The 18780-nt window shown below is 43.4% G+C and overlaps 1 protein-coding gene across 1 annotated transcript in view; it reads right to left on the bottom strand.

The window, feature by feature from the left end:
* Positions 1-18038, bottom strand: part of skia (v-ski avian sarcoma viral oncogene homolog a) — a 101038-nt gene extending 83000 nt beyond the window's left edge. Inside the window, exon 1 of the mRNA XM_042492575.1 lies at positions 16704-18038. Within this exon, the coding sequence (XP_042348509.1) occupies positions 16704-17609 (906 nt within the window). The 5' untranslated portion in view covers positions 17610-18038. The remainder of the gene's footprint in view (positions 1-16703) is intronic.
* Positions 18039-18780: the final 742 nt, after the last annotated feature.

Below are 18780 nucleotides of genomic sequence, written 5' to 3'. Positions count from 1 at the left end.
AAGTGTTCATGGATCATGGATCTGCTAAAACCTCAGAATTTAGAGAGGGGAATGATACAAAGGGACACACACATAGAATAAAAAAGATTAAGTTTTGCTGTCGTTGTTAGGGCAATAAATCCTGAAAAAAAAGTAAAGCTTGAAAAAATGCCAAGGCCCAGGATGTCCTGTATGCACATGCTACAAAACTGACTGGGTGTTAAATCAGTGCATCGAGGGATGCATTTGTGTCTGAGGTGGTATATCAGCAGATCAATATGGTTTCACACTCGCTCAAAGAAAAAATGCCACATCAAGCAAACAAAGTTACCAATAGAGACCAGGTGTAACAAACTGAAAACAACTATTTGGGTATTAATCATGACAAAATATATTATCAGTGAAATCTAATAACCCTGCAGGACGAAGGCTGTGTTCGACGTCTCCCACATTCTACACACAGTCCTAAAAGGTGGGAGACATTGTTGCAATAACGCTGTTGAGAGGTGACAGCTTTGCAAACCACAAGTGCTGTCACACCCAGATGCACACACACAGCAGACGTATATAAACGGCAGTGGGCTTTATATAAACAGATGCCCCACTGCTCAAGATAGGCTTGGCAGTGTTTCTTTGAAGAAAGACGCTGAGAATAATGTCTTTGTGCTCACTGTGGGTCAGAGGCGGTTACACACTCTACACATTACACTGTCTTAGAGATCTACAATTACATTAATTATAAGCCAAGGGCTTCAAGGGGTCTATTGTCTACTGTGTAGGAGTGGCACAAGTGTGTGTGTGCATGTGTGTGTTTGTGTGTAGATATAGAGGATGCCTGGAGAGCCTTGTGTATGTGTAGAAATCTGTTTAGATCTTCTGTATGTCTGCACATGTGTGTGCCTTTCAATAGGAAATGAATAGTGTGGGTGATGGGGGGAAAGGCGTGGGATGTAGAATCAATGGGTTGAGTTGAAGAGTGTGGGGTTCAAGTGTTGGTTCAAGCAAAGGAGTGAGTCTGGGCCTGGTGGAGGCTTCCTGAACCTGTGAAGCAGGCATCCGTGCCAGGAGGAGGGATCTCCTTTCAGCATATTGTTTTATTTAGCATCTGCATGGCCGCTTCATTTGCCAGAGTGCGGCTGGGCTGGATTAATTTGAGAGATTGGTGACTTGCAGGGGTGGAATGGCCCGGCCAGACTGGAGGAAGGATGTTAACCACATTATAAGGCTTTGTTTGCAACACTCTATTCCAGAGGAGTAAACTGAGCCTACTGCGCCCTGCCCCTTCATTGCCTCAACCAAGAGGCCCTCAATCACACACACACACACACACACACACACACACAGACACACACACACACACACCTTCCACCCTGACTTCCTGACAAGCTGCAGCTAAGGTGTGGCGGCAGACTTTGTTTCTGTTTCTGCCTGGGCAGCCCAAATGAAAACCGTCAACTTCTGCTCTGCCAGTCTAAACTTTCCGCTCCCAGCTGGGTTTAACCCCAAGTCAGTCTGCACACAGCGACTGGAACCAGCCTAAACCTGCCTTTTCGTCAGTATGTTTACATGACATGAGGAAAAACTCTAATTATTGTGTGCTCTGCCTGGAAATTGAACAGCATAAATTCTTAGAAGAAAGGTAAAGGGAAGAAAACAAAACGAAAGTGTATATGCAAAGTGTACAGCACCAAAAAGTTAACCGTATTTTCACCACTGGACAAGCAACCAGTTTGCCGCATGCTAACTTGTTTGCCATGTGATGTAATAGGTCAACTGGAAGAAGGTCCAATAGCATAGAGCTGAGAGGGGGCAAATCTCCACCTATCGTAGAGGAGTGACATACTTCCATCAATAAATGGATTCTCCCCCAGTGTTTATAAACTGGGACAAGGACAATAGTCCAAATAAATGGCCTAATCAAGTTATAACCACAGCTCCACATAACTGTGCATGGAAACATACTGAGTGACTGCTTTAGCTTCAAATCCAGTAACCTCACCCTCCAAACTTCTCATGTGTTACCTTGCACTTATGCAAAATTCACTTTTAGTTTCTTTCTATTGTGGCACACCTGGCCTTACACTTCTCCTTATAAAAGACGACTGTGATTAACAGAAAAGGTCATAATGGTCAGTCAAAGTTCAGGGCAAAGTTGCTTTGTTGGATCAATAAGGCACCACCTGATTAACCCAGTTTAAGATTAACAGATACTGCCTGAACATAAATAAGCGCCGCTAGATGTAATGTGAGTCAGAGCAGACTAAACAAACAGAAGGATCAAATGTGTTTGTAGACTGCACTGTCGGAAAAGATACAACTTTTCTGAGAAAGGCGTGCACAAGATAGAGCTCAATCCAAGGCATTTCCTGAGAAAATGGCTAATTCGTGACTTTGTTTTCCCTAAATAAACCCAGAGGATGCCTATAAAGGAAATGCACTGCTTGCAGATTGTGGTGTTTTCTTCTTCGTTCAAATTCAGATCTTACCCCCATCTGAAATAAAAATTACTCAGGTGTGCAGTGAAGTAAGGCACTGGGAAAAAAATATTGTAATTGACTCGAATAAAAATGTTTACTTTTGTTTCTTTTGACCCAAAACGCACACCTTTGCAAAGCAGGTATGAGTGATACATCCATTCAATACAGAAAGGAGTAGGTTTAAAATCTTACTGATTTTGAAATCGGGTTGCATCATGTGCATAAGGAGAAACTTCACAGATGTTCTCTCTAATCTCAAAATATGCAAATATTACAAAATCTGAAAACAACGGCTATTCACACACATCAGGATATTATTGAGATGATCGTTCCACACGGAGCCACTCGTGATCTTTCTAGCGTGATCTCATGGGGAAGCAAAACTAGAGACTTGACGCGGTACGATGAATGCTGTAATGTTAATAATGTTTTACAGGAACAAAAACAAAAGCAGTCTGCATGAGATAATCGGCGCAGACACGCTAGACACAGGTTGTCTAATTTTTAATGAGACTTGGAGGTGATACTTTATCAGTTTGTTTGAATCCTCAGGGACTAACATTAGCTAACTCATTTTTTTCAGACACTGGAGTGAATTTTAAATAGTCACTCTGAGGACCAGAGAACACTAGGGCAAACTGGACTGTGAGTAAATTTGGAGCACTGTTTGAATACGGGCTGGTGTTTGGTTCTTCAGAGCACCGCACTCTCAGAGCAGCAGAACATACTCTGGGCTCTTTGTCTGACAAGATAGAGCAGCAAAGTACCAAGCACAGTGAATGTGCCCTCCGTAAATTCGTGCAGAAATAGAACTCTGTACTTTTTCCAGGAACAGCAACCTCATTTTAATTTAGATTTAATTTTTAGCGGCACAAAAGAAATAAGCGCCATGTGATCAGCCCTTCAGATCAGCCTCATAAGAGACCACCAATCAAACTATTTGGATCGAATATTATCCAATAATGATCTGTGGCCAATTTACCTTCAGTAAATTGGACTTTCAAAATTCCAATTTAGAAATTGCAAGAGTTGTTTCAAACAAATGCTCTGAGCTTGTGTCACATGTCGTCCAACTGTGTACGGGAACTGGAACTGGAACTGGAACTGAACTACCTACCATGTCTCTGTAGCGTCAACGCAACTGATCGTGCAAATGGGAATATCGTGGTTTCTTCTTCAAGCTTTTTATGGTGATGCAAACGATTACAAACAAAAGATGACTCTAGAACTTGTTTAAAGAACGAAAAAGGACAGCTCTAGACAGAAGTACAAACCTTACCTACTTTCTGAACTCAGCACATTTGATCAATTTTAGGATCATTTCAGAAGGTCACAAAATCTGTCGGAAGAAGTTGATAGCATATAGAGACTGTGGATAAGCTAAACCAATGTTTTGTATGCACTAGCTTTAGAGAGGTAAAATATATTCTATGTGTATGAAAATGTCACTTCGTACTATTAGAGATTGTTGGTGAATGTTAATAGAACTGAAGTGGTGTGCTACATGGCTACCTCACCTCTTTGTTTGTTTTTGCTGGACAGGAGACGCCATGACGCTTGCAGGAAGGATGAGCAAAAAGGCCAAGAGGGAGCATGGAGGAGGGGGAGGCAAACAATGAGCGCTGGTCCATGACTCAGGCGCTTTGGGACCACTGATCATCCAACAGTGGAGGGGGTAGGGGGGCGGGTTATCACCTCTATCTGTCTCACAATCACAGATCCACAGCTGATACCCACCACAAAGGAGGTGACAATGGCTAGCCAGCGCACAGCAACCCCCTCCACCCCCACCCCATCCTCTCACAATAATGCCTCGCAGAGCTCCTGGGAGCTGCCCTTCCACATGGCTGAGGCCAAACCAGTGTGACCTCCCACACACCCCCCTTGAAGAGTCAATGTAACCACAAAAAAGCACAACAGAGGTTTCCCAGGACCCCGCCTGCCTTTACAACAACACAAAGTACACCTCAAGCCCTTTCACACTCAGTGGACTGGCCGCCAAATGCTTGTCTTGAGAGATGACACACCATTTTTCTCAGAAAGGGTGTAGTGGAGTATTTAATGCCCCCTCACCAAAACATCAGAATAAAAAGCTGAAAGCTCTGTGTACCAGGTTTTGTGCTTCAGGAACTTTGCAGCAATGGACAAAGGAACAAACCTGCATCCTCTTAGTGAGGAAAAATGGTTCTGGAACCACTGGGTCTACACTAAATATTGTGGTGGGACACAGTGGAAGTCAAACCAGATGTGCAGTGTAAACCTGGTCTGTATCGGCACTGAATTTCCTTGATTTTTGCCTTGTACCATGGCGGTAAAGATAACCCAGATGGTAAAACCTCTGTAAGCCAATGTTGGCTGGGGTTTATCCTCTGTTATTAGCATTGCAGATTAAACATAGCTGTGACTATGGTAAACTGTAGTATATACAACCAAAATTAGATTTAATAGATCTAGATCAGATGCTTCACACAAATTGAATTGAATGCAGGTTATATTTGACAGGAGAGATTTTGCAATGCTACTGGGTTATTTTGTTCAATACCTGAAAGGCACTGAGTGCTAGTATTCAGCCCTATATTGGTGTCATTCTACACCAACACATAGTTGTATTTTTTACGCCACAGTGTTCATTTTGTGTAAAAATGAAGCTTTGCTGCTGTGCTTCTTTAAAATGAAAATCCATATCTCTGGCTACCGTTATCAGCCCATCCACTCGACAAGATATTGCAAAGCTGCTGAGTTGACTTGGCAGCTTCCTCTTCAGAGGAATCGTGCCAGTTCAATCAGAAATAAGATTAGCCCTGCTTATTATTAGCTTGAAAATCTCCCTGTATCTGCCTGCTGTCTCTACCTGTCCTTCCTAAACTTTGAGACAATTAAGGAGAAGCCCCCTCGGAGAAAACAGGCCACCCGTCAACTGCTGTCCCAACAGTGTGAGACGGACCGCTGCCTTCTGATATGACACTGCAGGAGGATATTCTAGGCCATGCCTGGTGGATGTTGTGTTACACACTGCTAGTGCAGCTGACAAGTCTGTGTGTGTGCATGTGTGTGTGTGTGTGTGTATGCGTGTGTGTGAGTGCACGCAAATGTGTGTGCATTTGCACGTGATTCTGTCTGCTTCTGTATTCATTATAAGACTAAGGAGGTAGTGCGGGGGTGGGATCTGGGTACCGTGTGGATGTCTGCACACTGCTCACACACACACACACACACACAATTCATTGGATAGCTGTGTGTGTGTGTGTGTGTGTGTGTGTGTGTGTGTGTGTGCATGAGCACGCGTGTGGTTGGGGGTGAGGGGAAGCATCACTGTGGGAGACAGGCAGATGGGGATGGAAATGAGTAGGCTGTGAGCTCATGCTAATCTCCTCCTACAGCCTCTACAGCTGATCCAGGCACAGAACAAGCACACACACATGCACACACACACACACACACTGCAAAAAATACACTCGACCAGCCCTATGCACAATCACACACCAACGGCAATGCCTTTGCTATTCAAATGTTTTCATGTGTTTCACATTTTTTTGAGGTGTAAGCCCAAAATCTTTCAACAAAATCTGAAACACATCTTACATCACGCAGACATTAATTTCAATACACTGTGGTGCTGGTGGATGTTAATTCATTGGATAGCAGTGTGTGTGTGTGTGTGTGTGTGTGTGTGTGTGTGTGTGATTCTCGCTGCCTTCGTCAGACAGCCATCTGCCCTGTGGGAGTTGCTCAGCAGCACGCAATTGGCCGACTGCGCTTCATGAGAGGCGAGGGGTGAGGTGGGTCACCTCTTTATTTGGGGAAGTAAAGGTCGCGTGGTGCTGCCTGCTTCTCCAAACATATGGGTGCACAGGGGGGAAAATGGGTGGGGGGCTGGGGCAACTCCAGAGGCCATCGCTGCTGTCATATACAAAGGACGCTCCTGGGCTGACACAGCACAAAGTAAAACCCCCACCTCACCATTCCATCTCGCAATGGAAGCTGCGCCAGCTGTGATTTCCTGTTGGAAACCAACATCTTAACATCAACCGGTGCAGTTTATCCTGCTGTTAATCCACAAATAATTACATTTTAGGGGTTAAAAGTGCTGATAGCAGATTAACGAAAAATATAACAATACAAAAAGGATGATTGGGGCTTTCCTAAACAAAGAATGCACTGCATTAGATGTGATGCCTTTAAAGAATCACCATAGTCAGGTATATCTTTCTCAACACATCACAAGGCAGGTTTCCATGAACCCTCAAATTGCCCGAATTGAAACTGAGGATATAAAATACGCCAATTTCGAAAAAACTCCCATCTATTGCAAAAAAATGTTTACGCTCGCATGGGGTGGTATTTCAGGTGATTTGAAAAAGACATATTTCACACAACTGAAATGGAAATACTGTAGAACTGTGCACACGGCTCTGGTCTACTGTCAATGGGAAAGGGGTCTACGAGTCTTTTTCTAGCGGGTTTTCCCATGTTTAAAGAACCTGCATACCAAGCTAATTTTTGTGGAAAAGGGATAAAAGTGTTGTGTTTGTATTGTAACAGCTATTCTGAACAACTTGAATCTTCCCCTGACAAATACCCCTCATATTCTAATAATTTAAACAATTTAAAAAACAGCCTACAGAAACTAATAAAAATCAAAAATAAAACATTTTTAAACAATAAAATTTTAATTAAAACAAGTAAACCCAATTACTGAAACTACTGAATTTAACACAAAAATTAAAGACAAATCTATTGCAAAATTCAAAACTATAAGAACTGGTGTAGATGGTGTAACAAAGACATTTCTTGCTGCTAAAACTGCACTTAAATAAATTGTCTAGGGGCGTCTAGTAGCTGAGTGGATAAAGCAGGCGCCCCATGAATGAAGACAGTGTCCTTGCTGCAGTGGCCTCGGGTTTGATTCCTGCTCGTGGCTCTGTGGTGCATGTCATCCCCTCTCTCTCTCCCCCTTTCACGCTATTGATCTGTCCTATCTAATATAGGCTAAAATGCAAAAAAAATAATCTTTAAAAAAAAGAAAATGTCTAAACATTTCACATTTTTTCAGCCTAAACATATTTTCACCTGCATATCACTCACTGGTAAACTGTGTGAACCTCACAGCTTGGTCTGGTCTACATAGCTTAAAGCTTTCTGCCACTTGGCAGACACCAAAATGCTAATTCAGTGTGACGCTGGCCTTACATCTGAGCATCAGTGATGCATTGCCAACACAGAAGCCTCCGAGCCGAAAAGGAGGCGAAAGGTTAGAGGATAGTGCTTGGGGTTGTGTAGTTAGGACAATGGCTGGGCTTACAGTGCCATGTGTGTTGATGAATATTTCAAAGACAATCTCATTAAATAAACATGGGACCTTGCCGCCTACAGTAACCTATCATCAATATTAAATGCTCACAAAAAAATTGACACAGAGTCGTTCACAAGCCAACGGTCAGGTCAGACATCAAATTGCACCATCTGACTGAGGAAGAGCCACGCAACACCTGGAGTAGGTCACCGGGTTCTTTCTTCTTCTTCACTTACAATAATTCCAATGAGGCACGCTAAAGGGCCTCCAGAGACTTAAGAATAGCCACTGCAAGCTGAGTGTGCTTGTTAGTTTCCCGCTTTATCGGAAGCCTATGAATATTCTGAGAAGGGCTTTCACTGAGTGGGAGGAAAGACTTTATTTCCACGCATGCTCTTGGCTCCTTGCTCTGAGCTTTGCATGCACCACTCTCCCAGACAGCTCGCATGCATGGCTTCCTACAAGTGCAACGTGGACTACTTATATGGAACCTTTTCTTCCCTCCATCTTATTTGAATGGAAGGGCGGGGAGGTGGGAGGTTGCCCAGTAGCCTCTGAGAGCCGTGTTTTCCTTCCCCTGCCCCTGGTCTCCTCCTCCACACAAAGACTGACTGCAGCCAGCCAGTCCTTCATTAAGTACTTGGCTGGCCGCTTCATCCATTTGAGATGCTGCTGATGGATGTAGAAGCCAGTGGGTCAGGGATGGGAGCACAGGAGAGGGGGAGGAGGGCAGACAATGGATGGCAATGAGGGCTTGAACTTCTCCTTTCCTGGTTCTGTCACTGTCTCCTCCTGAATGAGACTTCTGCTTTTTGTCAAAGACAGCTGCAATGTCGAGTTTTTAAAACTCACTTGGTGTATAGGACTTCCTGAGAAAGGTACAGAGCTGTCGATTTGAGATGGGTCTGCAATCATAGACTGGATAAAAGCAGAAGATACAAGGTTTCTACACACATTCATGTATTTGTGGTGTCCCGCAACGATTAATACAACTGCTGCCACAGCTAGTTTTTATGTTTTTGAAATTTAACTCTTCATTAGGAGAGCTCAAGTATAAATACTATTTGGTTATGCATTACACCACACTATTGGAGCACAGAGTGTACTCTGGACACAGATGGAGCAGCAGAATGTCACGCGCATTGAAAATAAAACTTAATTCTACTGTATGTAAAAGTTTGCACTCACTCACAAACAGCTGCTCCTTTCATCCACTGATCTGACCTGACCAGCTCTGAACAGATAGACAGATCAATTAGTCACTGAGGGAAAGAAAAAAAAGGAACTCACAGAGAGCTCTGCCTGCGCCGCAATCATGGACCCAAAAAAACCTTTGAATTTAGAGAGGGGACAGAGAATGATACAAAGGGACACACGCACAATTACAAGTAAAAAAGTTTGCTGCTGTTGTCATGGTATCCAGTCCTCCTTAAAACAGCATGTTAATTTTTAAAATGATGGTCCCATGTAAAGCACTCGCAGTTCGCAAAATTGGCAAATATTTTTTAAACCAGGATTTTTTTTTTTTTTTTTACATAATCGGGAAATATTTGATCAAACAGTAATTTTGTTATATATTAAAAGCCAATTCCTGGTACGTGACATTTCCCAGTGCTCCATGCTACATGTGCATTTTGGTAAGAATGAATAAAAAAAATACCTTAAGTTCCAATACTGAGCTAAATACAGGGACTCAAAAAGAAAGCCATCAAGCTCTTTGCGTGATTTAGAAAGTCTTGTCTCTTTTGTTTTGATAGAAAATTCTGATTTATAAAGGAGCATTTTAAATTCTAAAAGAAAACAACACAAGTTGGTCATGACATGTCAAGTGACAGTAAAATCAGAATCCCACAACAAACCGCCACCAACACATACTGCTTTCATCTCTTGTACACAATCAAAAGCACCTGGGAAAATCCTCTTTGCTCGCAGAACTTTAACAGTGAAATAAACAGTTTATGACAGAGAGACAAGAATAAGAAAAGAAAGATTTCATTCATTTTCTGCTGATGCTCCTATGGCAGCCTACTGAAAATGTTCCCAGACAACAAAACAGGCTATATAACCTGTACGCCGTGCCACTTTCTGTCCTGCTTTCTCTTGCATGTCACCTTCCTGCCTACAGTTGTGGTGGAAACACAGGCAGAGTTTAAAGGCACATCAAAGGCATCGGACATCTCACGACACAATTGTTCCTCAAAGTTTTTATTCAGGAGCCTTGAAGTCAAGTCACTCTTAACAGAGTTTTTCTTTGTTTTTTCAGAAATGGACAAAAGAGCATAATAAGTGTAGTTTGGGCAGTTTCCTGCATAGGAAAAGAAAAATGAAAAGGCTTTAGAGGAGATGCAGCATATGTGGAAAGTCATTAACAAAATTTTCAGCACACAAACTTAACGACTAATTAAATACCCTCTTTTTAATTGACTTGAATTTGCATACCATTCAGCCTGAGAGCAATTAAAGTCCAAATCAATTAAAAAGGTGTTTTTCCTTTTTCAAGAAGAAGCCTCTTTTCCTCAGAATGCCAGCCAGCTCCACTTCGGAGCCAATCTCTGTGCTGGTCTGTCAGTCCACTTTCATTGAGCTCCAGAAGTGATGGAGTTCTCAATCACACTTGACATAAAGACACTCGAATGTCAATTTGGCATTGATCTCTCTGACCCTCAGTCATGCCTCACAGCTTGGACTGACTGTCCTCCATTAGAAACCCAGACTGGCAGCCTGGCCAGGCAACAGAACTCATTACACAAGCCTAATTGAATTGGTGGCTTCCTCCTTTTCAGAGCACAGAGGACATATTTTAAATTACACTATTTGACGGCCAAAAAAAGTGAACCATCGAACAGAAATTGCAGCATTGAATCTCTTAGAAACACTTGTCCTCACACCCACATAACCATGACAAAAATCAACTTTTGCAACGTTTTGCAAAAAACCCATATAAAAAGAACAGAAATATTCCCTGGGCAGCCATTGAAATGCACAGCTACCAGCTGTTGTCCTGTCCACCGCGTGGACATGGCTGGCTGTCAGAAGGCTTAGCCAACATTGCGCCTTGCATATGAAACAGGACATGGGCCTATATCCCCTTGGGGAGTTCACTTCCTCTGGGCCCCCACCACCACCACTGCCCCACCTCCCTCCTGAAACAAGCAGCCCCTTCAGCTGGAGGCCAGATATCCCAAGCAGCAGTGGGGGCTTCTCAGGGGTGGGGGTAGTGGAAGGAAAAGGGGAAGTTTTAGCTCCTGCACTTTAGAGAAAGGCAGGCAGGAATGCAGCGCTTTAGAGAAAAATATTACAACCACATGTATAACTTAAGTTTTGTCTAATTCTGTCATTTTCAGGCCATAAAGGTGGAGGCAAATCAACACCCAAACAAATACACCCCTCCCCTCAGTGCTCCTTCTGAACGTCAATAACTCTGATATTTTTAGGTTTCATTATGATCATGGTCTGTTCCTTGAGGTGGCTCGGTCCAAGCTAGGCATGGGCAGTATCATAGTATTACGGAATACCAGGGTATTTAGAAAGATATGTTTTTTTAATACAGTCATAAATACCTGCGCTCCTCTTTCTACTAAAATCACTGTATGTAGTGCACTGCACGCACCACCAGAGCTCAGTCTCCAGTCTCTACTGGTGGACCAGGCAGCTGAGCTGAAAGACACCACAACACCTAGTGGTGGAGGGAAAGTTACAGGACTGTAAACAGCTGTCGGCCAGAAGGCAACGAACGAGTGTGGGGAATAATGGAACAGTGGACTTAGATTAACATCTTTCGACCAAACTGGAGTTGGTGATTTCTGGAAGAGTGGACTGGATTACTAGCAAAAAGTAACCAAAATGGTTTGGGTGAGTTTTATTTTGTTTCTGTTGAGTTTGAGTGAAGCATGTTCAACCAGGCAATAAAGCCTCGTCAGTCTTCTGTGACCGAGTGAAAGTTGAATTCAAAAAGGTACAGTTGTAGTTCTCTTTTTAATAACCAATACAGTTGTGAGAATGATCTTTTTTCTGAACATTTTGTGGGTTTCTACTGTGTATTTATTAGCCTGAGAAGCTGAAAGTAATTAGATGTAATCAAAGTAATCAAATGTTTCCCATTTACGAGCCATGTCAGTGACTGGATTTGTTTTGTGTGTGTGTATTGGACTCGAATTGCTGACTTCATCTTTAATGGTTCTGTGTTACAACACAAGTCAGATTTAGTTTCAGATTTACTACGATGAAGCACAGCAAAAGGCCTGGAAACAGCCTGCGGGAATGTATCAGGTTTCAGCACAGCAACATAATGGTGCATAAGCAAAGAATTGTTCCGATTCTTTAAACACCTCTCGCTCTAAACAAATCACTTCCTACCACTTGAGAATCAGAATGAATCATTGGACGAGGAGGAAATGTGGGTTTCCCTCACTGTTTTCAGCAGTAGAGTCATGGTCGACATGTTTATTCAGGCCAAGGAGAAGTGTTTTCATATCATAGTTAAAGGAGTGGCAGGTCTGGAATGTAAGCACAGACTGACTGCCTGTCTACATGTAATGAATGGCCATTCATCTGCAGACAAAATGTTGCGCCCAACTCCATGACTTCAACAAAGAAAAGTCACTTTATTTCCAACAGGATCTTTGGCATTTCAACAAGAGAAAGTTTGACATAAACTCGCTGTTTTGAAGCGAGTATGAGTCAAGCTTGAGCTGGCCCGACAGCAGGCACCCCCCCTCCACTCCCCGTTTCTCTTCCTCATATCTCCCCTAAACAGACGGATTGTGTAGAAATCACATAATCTTGAGGGCGAATTATAAAGTTAGCAACATACTAAATCTGCCGCCGCAACCCTTATCTAAACATCCTGATGCGGAAAGCCACTGATTATGTGTGCCACCCACATGTGTACCAGCCAGAAACCAAAAGACTTGCAGCCAAGGGCTGGCATGAGTAACTGGGAGAAATGTTCCACACCCAGCATATAAACTAATTTAAACAATTCAATAGTCCACTGCTTTTGCTCATTGCTGTTTACAATCAGCGCTGTGGCTCATATCCTCTCTGATAAGAACTGAGAATGTGCTGCAAACTCACGCCCTGGTCACAAATGCAGGTACACTCTTACAAATAAAGGTGCTAATCACAACCATATAGGATTCTACAGCTTTTCCCATGGGAGAACCCTTTTTGGTTCCAAGTACAACCTTTTATTAAGACATCAACTGGAACACTTTCAGAGAGATTTACATTGAACCCCAAATTAAAGGGCAACCTTGAAACCATCTGCAAAAAGTTCCACCCAGACCCAGAATCCCTCTCTAGTGTAATGATTCCACCCAGAACCCTCTCTGGGTATTCTGTCCAGAACATTTACACCTTCTAAAAACCTTTTTATTTTGCCACAGATTTAATCTAAAACCTACCCAGGGGGTTCTCAAGAGAACAATTTTATCTTCAAAGGGTTTCATCTCGAACCGATTGGAAGGATTATATAGAGAACCCTTTTATATTCTGAGAACTTCCTCTAGAACTAGACGAGGAAGGGCTCTATAAATAGTAATTTACCACATTACTCATAAATCTCTCTCCTACTAACCATGATCTAGTTCTCAATATAACTCTTATACTTACAAAGAACCCTTTCTTCATAAAAATGTTTTTTAGAAGCAAATTTCTCTAGGTAGAACCTCAGCCTTTCAGGATGAACCCTTTGGAACCTTTATTCCTAGGAGTTTATGCTGTGAAAGTCACTCAAAGTGTCTGTGATTATGTGAGCGGTTCATAAGGAAGCTCTCAAAAGAGCATCTGCAAGGAGGGAAGTGCGACAATATCACTTCCTGCGTCTGTCTGCATGCGAGACTGCTGCTAACACTTTTGAAACACCCTCATTAATATTCACAGAGCTGCCCGGGCGCTCCAAAGACGGCACGCAGATGATGGCATTTTCTCGTGCGCTGAAAGGTAGGAAGGCGGCACGACACTGTCTAGCACTTTGCCTCACATCCTCCGAGAACATTTTCAAAGTGCCTCGGTCGTGCTGAAATGTGCTGACAAAGGGGGAGCTCTGTTGCCATAAGTTAAGCAATATTCCTCAACTCCTACCCAGCATGTATTCCCTCATTAGCGTTTCTTGAAACAAGGTACTTGCAGGGGGAGAAAAAAAAAGGAGGAGTCAAATTAAAAAGCAGGCTAGAGGCTCAAATGAGCCTTGGGCTTAACACTCGGGTGCCCCGTCGGCACTTATAAAAATAGAAGAGGCCCCCTGAAAGTGGGGGTCCTTGAGGTGTACCTACTTGAGTCTGAATGAAAGTGTGTGCCAAGAGTGGGTATTCACCATGCATGGCAGGACTTTGGCACTCCTCAGGACTTCAATGGTCTCCCTGATTTCTCTTTCTTGGGCAGATTCCTGTGAAAGAAGCCTCAGCAGAGGACTGGATGGGAGCTTCTTGTAAACACTTTTGCTTTCTGTGCCTCATCAACAAGTCTACTGCCCAGAAGTCCACTCTGGTTTCAATCAGACAGGAGTAAAAAAAAAAGTAGGTAAGAGGGGGGAGGATGAGTGTGTGGGTGCGTGTAATGTCAGAGGTGGTGGCTGGCCTGGGGTAGGTGGGTGTTTGGGGGGAGGGGGGGGGGGGGTCCGATGTTTGCTGAATGCTCTCCTTTGTTGGGATCATATTATGTTTCCACCACAATACTTCTAAACCCTGCTCCATCAACTCCATTCATGTGTAACAGTTCATGCAAATGGCTGCACTAGCCTTTTTTCCAGAGCTGAGGCGGGGGGTGGGACTCCTTTTATCAGTCTACCACCCAACTACTCTCTCTGCAAACTCCTGCCTGCACACCAAAGCACAGATTATAATCCCTTCATACAGTTTCACAGCCAGTCAGTCCGAAAAAGCAGAGCTGGAGGAAGAACGGAGAACCACATTCACGTGTTGAAACTACTTCCTCGGTCGGTGGTCTGGTCACAAGCACAGCAGAGAAAATATCTGCCATGGAGGCTCTAATTCTTATTACTCAAACATTTCAGAAATATTCTGTGATATTAACAGAGAATCAGAAGAAAAGGGAAAAAAAAAGAAAAAGGAGAGGCCATTAACGCTGATCTTAGTGCTGATTAAACCAACAGGAAGCCAGGCACATGACAGCCAGACAAACATTACATTTCATGTGATACACAAGCACAGGGAGCGGGCAAATTTACTCATAAATGCAATAATACCGCTACTGTGGGAGTGTTTCCCTTCTCATGGGAACACACTCACTAAAAGAACAACCAGCAATGCAGACTAGGGAAGAAATTGCATCTATCCCACTGAAGTGTGTGTGTGTGAGTGTGTGTAATGAAAAGCCATTTAATCTCCAGAAAGGACAAACTATTTACTCACTTACATCTCAATTCATGTAAAAATCCATCCACCACCACCCCACCACCCCTTCCAACTGTTGTTTACTATCTCCCATTGAGCCATTTGTTGGTAAATGAGATTGTATTTACAGTACGGGCCAATAAAACTGAGCCTGAGAGGTGCTTCATGGGCAAATAATGGCTTTATTGCCACCAGAGGCGTTTTGTTGTCGCTCCTGGACGAGGTTCAATTAGCAACAACGTGTCAAAGATGACCAAATACTGACCGCATCAGGCAATCTCCATCCATATGTGAAGGTTTAACTCCAGATTAATAATGAAAATGTGCAAGTGGTTATAATTTATGACTTTTATGCATTCTTTAACTGGGGCCAGTTTCAATTTGAGGGGCCTACTGGGAAGTCTTTCAAGGACACCTGGGATTCCCAGGACCTCAACACTGGAATCACAACAATGGAACCAGTATAAAACACTCCCTGGAACTGGAACTATTTCTACTGACATGCACTGTAAAATCTGACAAGTTGATCTTACTTAAAATATTCTTGGAAACTGATCACCTTGAAAAAAGAAAGCGAATGTAACTATAAATCTCAATTTATAGTTACTTTAAATCTCATTAAGACTATTTGACATTTAACTGTACTTACTTTATTGTGTTAAGTTTTTGCAACTTAAAAATGACAAGTGAAATTAACTTGTCCTTTCTAAGTGTTAGCAACTTCAGTAAACTGAGTTAGTCTGACCTAACTTGATCATAACAAAGAAAGTGCACTGATATCTTGCAGGTTAATCCATGCATGTAATGTGCCCCCAAGATTACTATTCTGAAATCATAATTCCACTGCACACTGTAAAACCTTACTAGTTAGTTGACTTTACTTTTAAAAAGATCTAAGAAAACTGAATGCCTTGAAAAATGTAAGTAAATATAACAATTAATGTTCACTTTATATCTCGAGTCAGTATTTTCTTAATTTTGTGATATTGTTGCAACTAAAAAAAATGACTCCTGAAACGACCTCATTCTTTCTACGTTTAAGCAACTTCAGAAAATGAAGGTAGTCTGACTACACTGATCATGAGGAAGAGGATTTTGCCAATGATGAAGTAAGGGGATCTACAAGTTCTAACTTAACTAACTTAACATAACTCAATTTAAAGTAAACTTAAAAATGGGATATAACGTGAACACAAATTAAGACTAATAGTTATATCTACCTTTTCAAGGCATTTGCTTTCCTACAATCATCTTGTCAGATTTTACAGTGTGCAGTGGACTCGTGATTTGAGAGTATAATATTAGGAGCACACTACATGCATGGATTTTCTTGTAAGATGTCAATGCATTTGAAATTGTGAATACATACAATTGTATTTTTAAAGCAACTTCAAAAACATTCTCGCTTCTGTTAGAGAAAGGTGACAGCTAAAATGCATTATCAGGAGAAAGAGTAAATAAGAAAATAACTCTAAAAATGAGTTGCAATAAATTACTGGATCTTGAGAATGAGTAAAAACAATTGGAGAACATCACTAGCTGCAGAGCACACAGAAAATGCACGAAGAAGTAGCTGCTAGAACATGAGGAGCTGCTCACCCTGGATGATGCTTTCCTCTTATACTTGTTGGCGAAGTCAAATTTCTCCTTGATCTCGTCCAGGAGCTGCTCCAGACGGGCCTTCTCCTCTTTCCCAGAGTAATCCTGGCCCAAGAGGATGTACGCCCTCCAGTTGGCCGAGTCGAAGCCCCAGTGGCAAGTCCTGTTCTCCTGTGCCTTGTGACTGTGCACCACGAACTTGTGCGTCGGGTACATGAGCCTGCAGTCCATGCACTGGATGCACGCTGCGTTGGGGCTGGTGTACAGCTCCGGCACGAACAAGCCTTTGCACTTGCCGAAACACTCGTGGTAGACTTTGAAGCTCCTCTCGGTGAGCTCGAGCTCCAGTGAGCCTCCGCTCAGCTCTTTCTTGCAGCGCGGCGGGTAGGCGCCTCCGTAGATCAGGGCGTTGCAGAGCCGCTCGGCGTCCGTCTTGGTGATGAGGCCGCAGGACGGCGCCGAAAAGGGCAAGATTCCCATGACTTTGAGAATCTCCAGCTGGTCCGCCGTGCACCGGGAGCAGTAGATGTGCAGGTCGTCGCACACCGAGTTTATCTGCTGCAGGGTGAAGTCCCGCAGCACCGTGTTGAGGATCTGCGGCAGGCACAGCCGCTTTTCCCCACCGACCACGAAGCACGAGATGGTCTCGCTCTCCAGCACCGTCTCGCACCTCTCCGTGGAGCGGTCCGACGGGATGAAGAGCGGGCCAGGCATCACCGGCGGCGGCAGATGCTGCAGAACCGGCTCGGGCTCCTTCCCGTCCTTCTTGAAGAGGAGCTCATGTTGCCACCGGGCAGAGAACGCCGCCGGTCCGCCCAGAGAGCTCATAGAGCTGAGGTGAAACTGCTTCAGAGTTTGTTGCAGTCCCGGATGAGGCTGGAAGCTCTGCCGACTTACAGTCTCCATGTTTTTCCTGTAACTTTAAAAGCGTAAATCCTTCTCGTCGTCGACACGGAATCACGAGTATCAATCCGTTTGTGAACCTGGTAAATCCACGCGGTCCCAGAGCTGAGCGATAATGCGAAGCGCTTCATCAAACATCCAGTGAAAAGTCCCAGACGGTGAGTTAGCAGTTTGATTCCCCCGGACTACTGAGTGTCCACCGGCCAGGCGCTCCCTGCAGCGGCTCGCCGACTGTCCATATCTGAAAACACACGGCTCCACGAACTCCACGCAGGCCAAAAGTTCCGTGTGTCGGATTCCAAGAGGAAGTAGGCGAAAATGAAATAAAAGCGGGAGTTGTGAGTCGATACAGCTCGATGAAAAATCCTTATTTGAGGCTCTTTCCGCTGTCGAGGACTGCCGCAATCCACTCCGTCTGCCCCCGCAGTTCACTCTGACTGTACAGAGAGAAGTCTGACTCTCTCGCGCTCTCTCTCGCTCTCTCTCTCCCCCTCTCGCGCTCCGTCTACGTCTCTCTCTCGCGCTCTCTCACGCGCCCCCTCCCTCTGTGTTTGTGTGTCTGGCTCAGTCATTGAATCCCAGCCAGGAATGTGAGTGACTCTGCAGGCAGGCTGGGCTCTTCCAGGAACACGCCGTCACCCCCTGCTGCCCTGCACAGAGCTCAGGAGAGCAGAGTGGAGAGGGCAAGCGGAGACGAATGATGCGTTCATGTCAGAAAGGGAAAAAATATTAAACGGGGACTTTGAACTTTGTCCCAGTAAATTCTGCCATGATGAAAAGTAAGGAGTACACGTACTTTTTTTTTTTACTCAACTATTTCCGGTGTTTGCTACATTATTCTAACCCCTATTCTACTATCACTATAAATTCAGGAGGAAGTATTGTAGTAATTTTGAGGTGCAATTTTATATACATATGCTACAGCCAATGTCGCTGTAGCATATGTATATAAAATTGCTACATTATTCTATATATATATATATATACTGTATATATATATGCACACCAAAAGCATGTTATGTAATAAATAATGTCTTTATTTCCAATTAGTACGCATTTGATACTTTAGTTGCCTACATTTCTGTCAAACTATTCTTGAGCATTATAGTATTCTAATTAGCTCAGCTTTTTTCATTTTACAATTTCACTTTTTCAGCTTTTTTGTTTTGCTAAG

Source organism: Plectropomus leopardus, chromosome 8 (genome assembly GCF_008729295.1).
Source record: "Plectropomus leopardus isolate mb chromosome 8, YSFRI_Pleo_2.0, whole genome shotgun sequence".
Taxonomy (NCBI): Eukaryota; Metazoa; Chordata; class Actinopteri; order Perciformes; family Serranidae; genus Plectropomus; species Plectropomus leopardus.
This window is presented reverse-complemented; position numbering and strand designations above follow the sequence as displayed.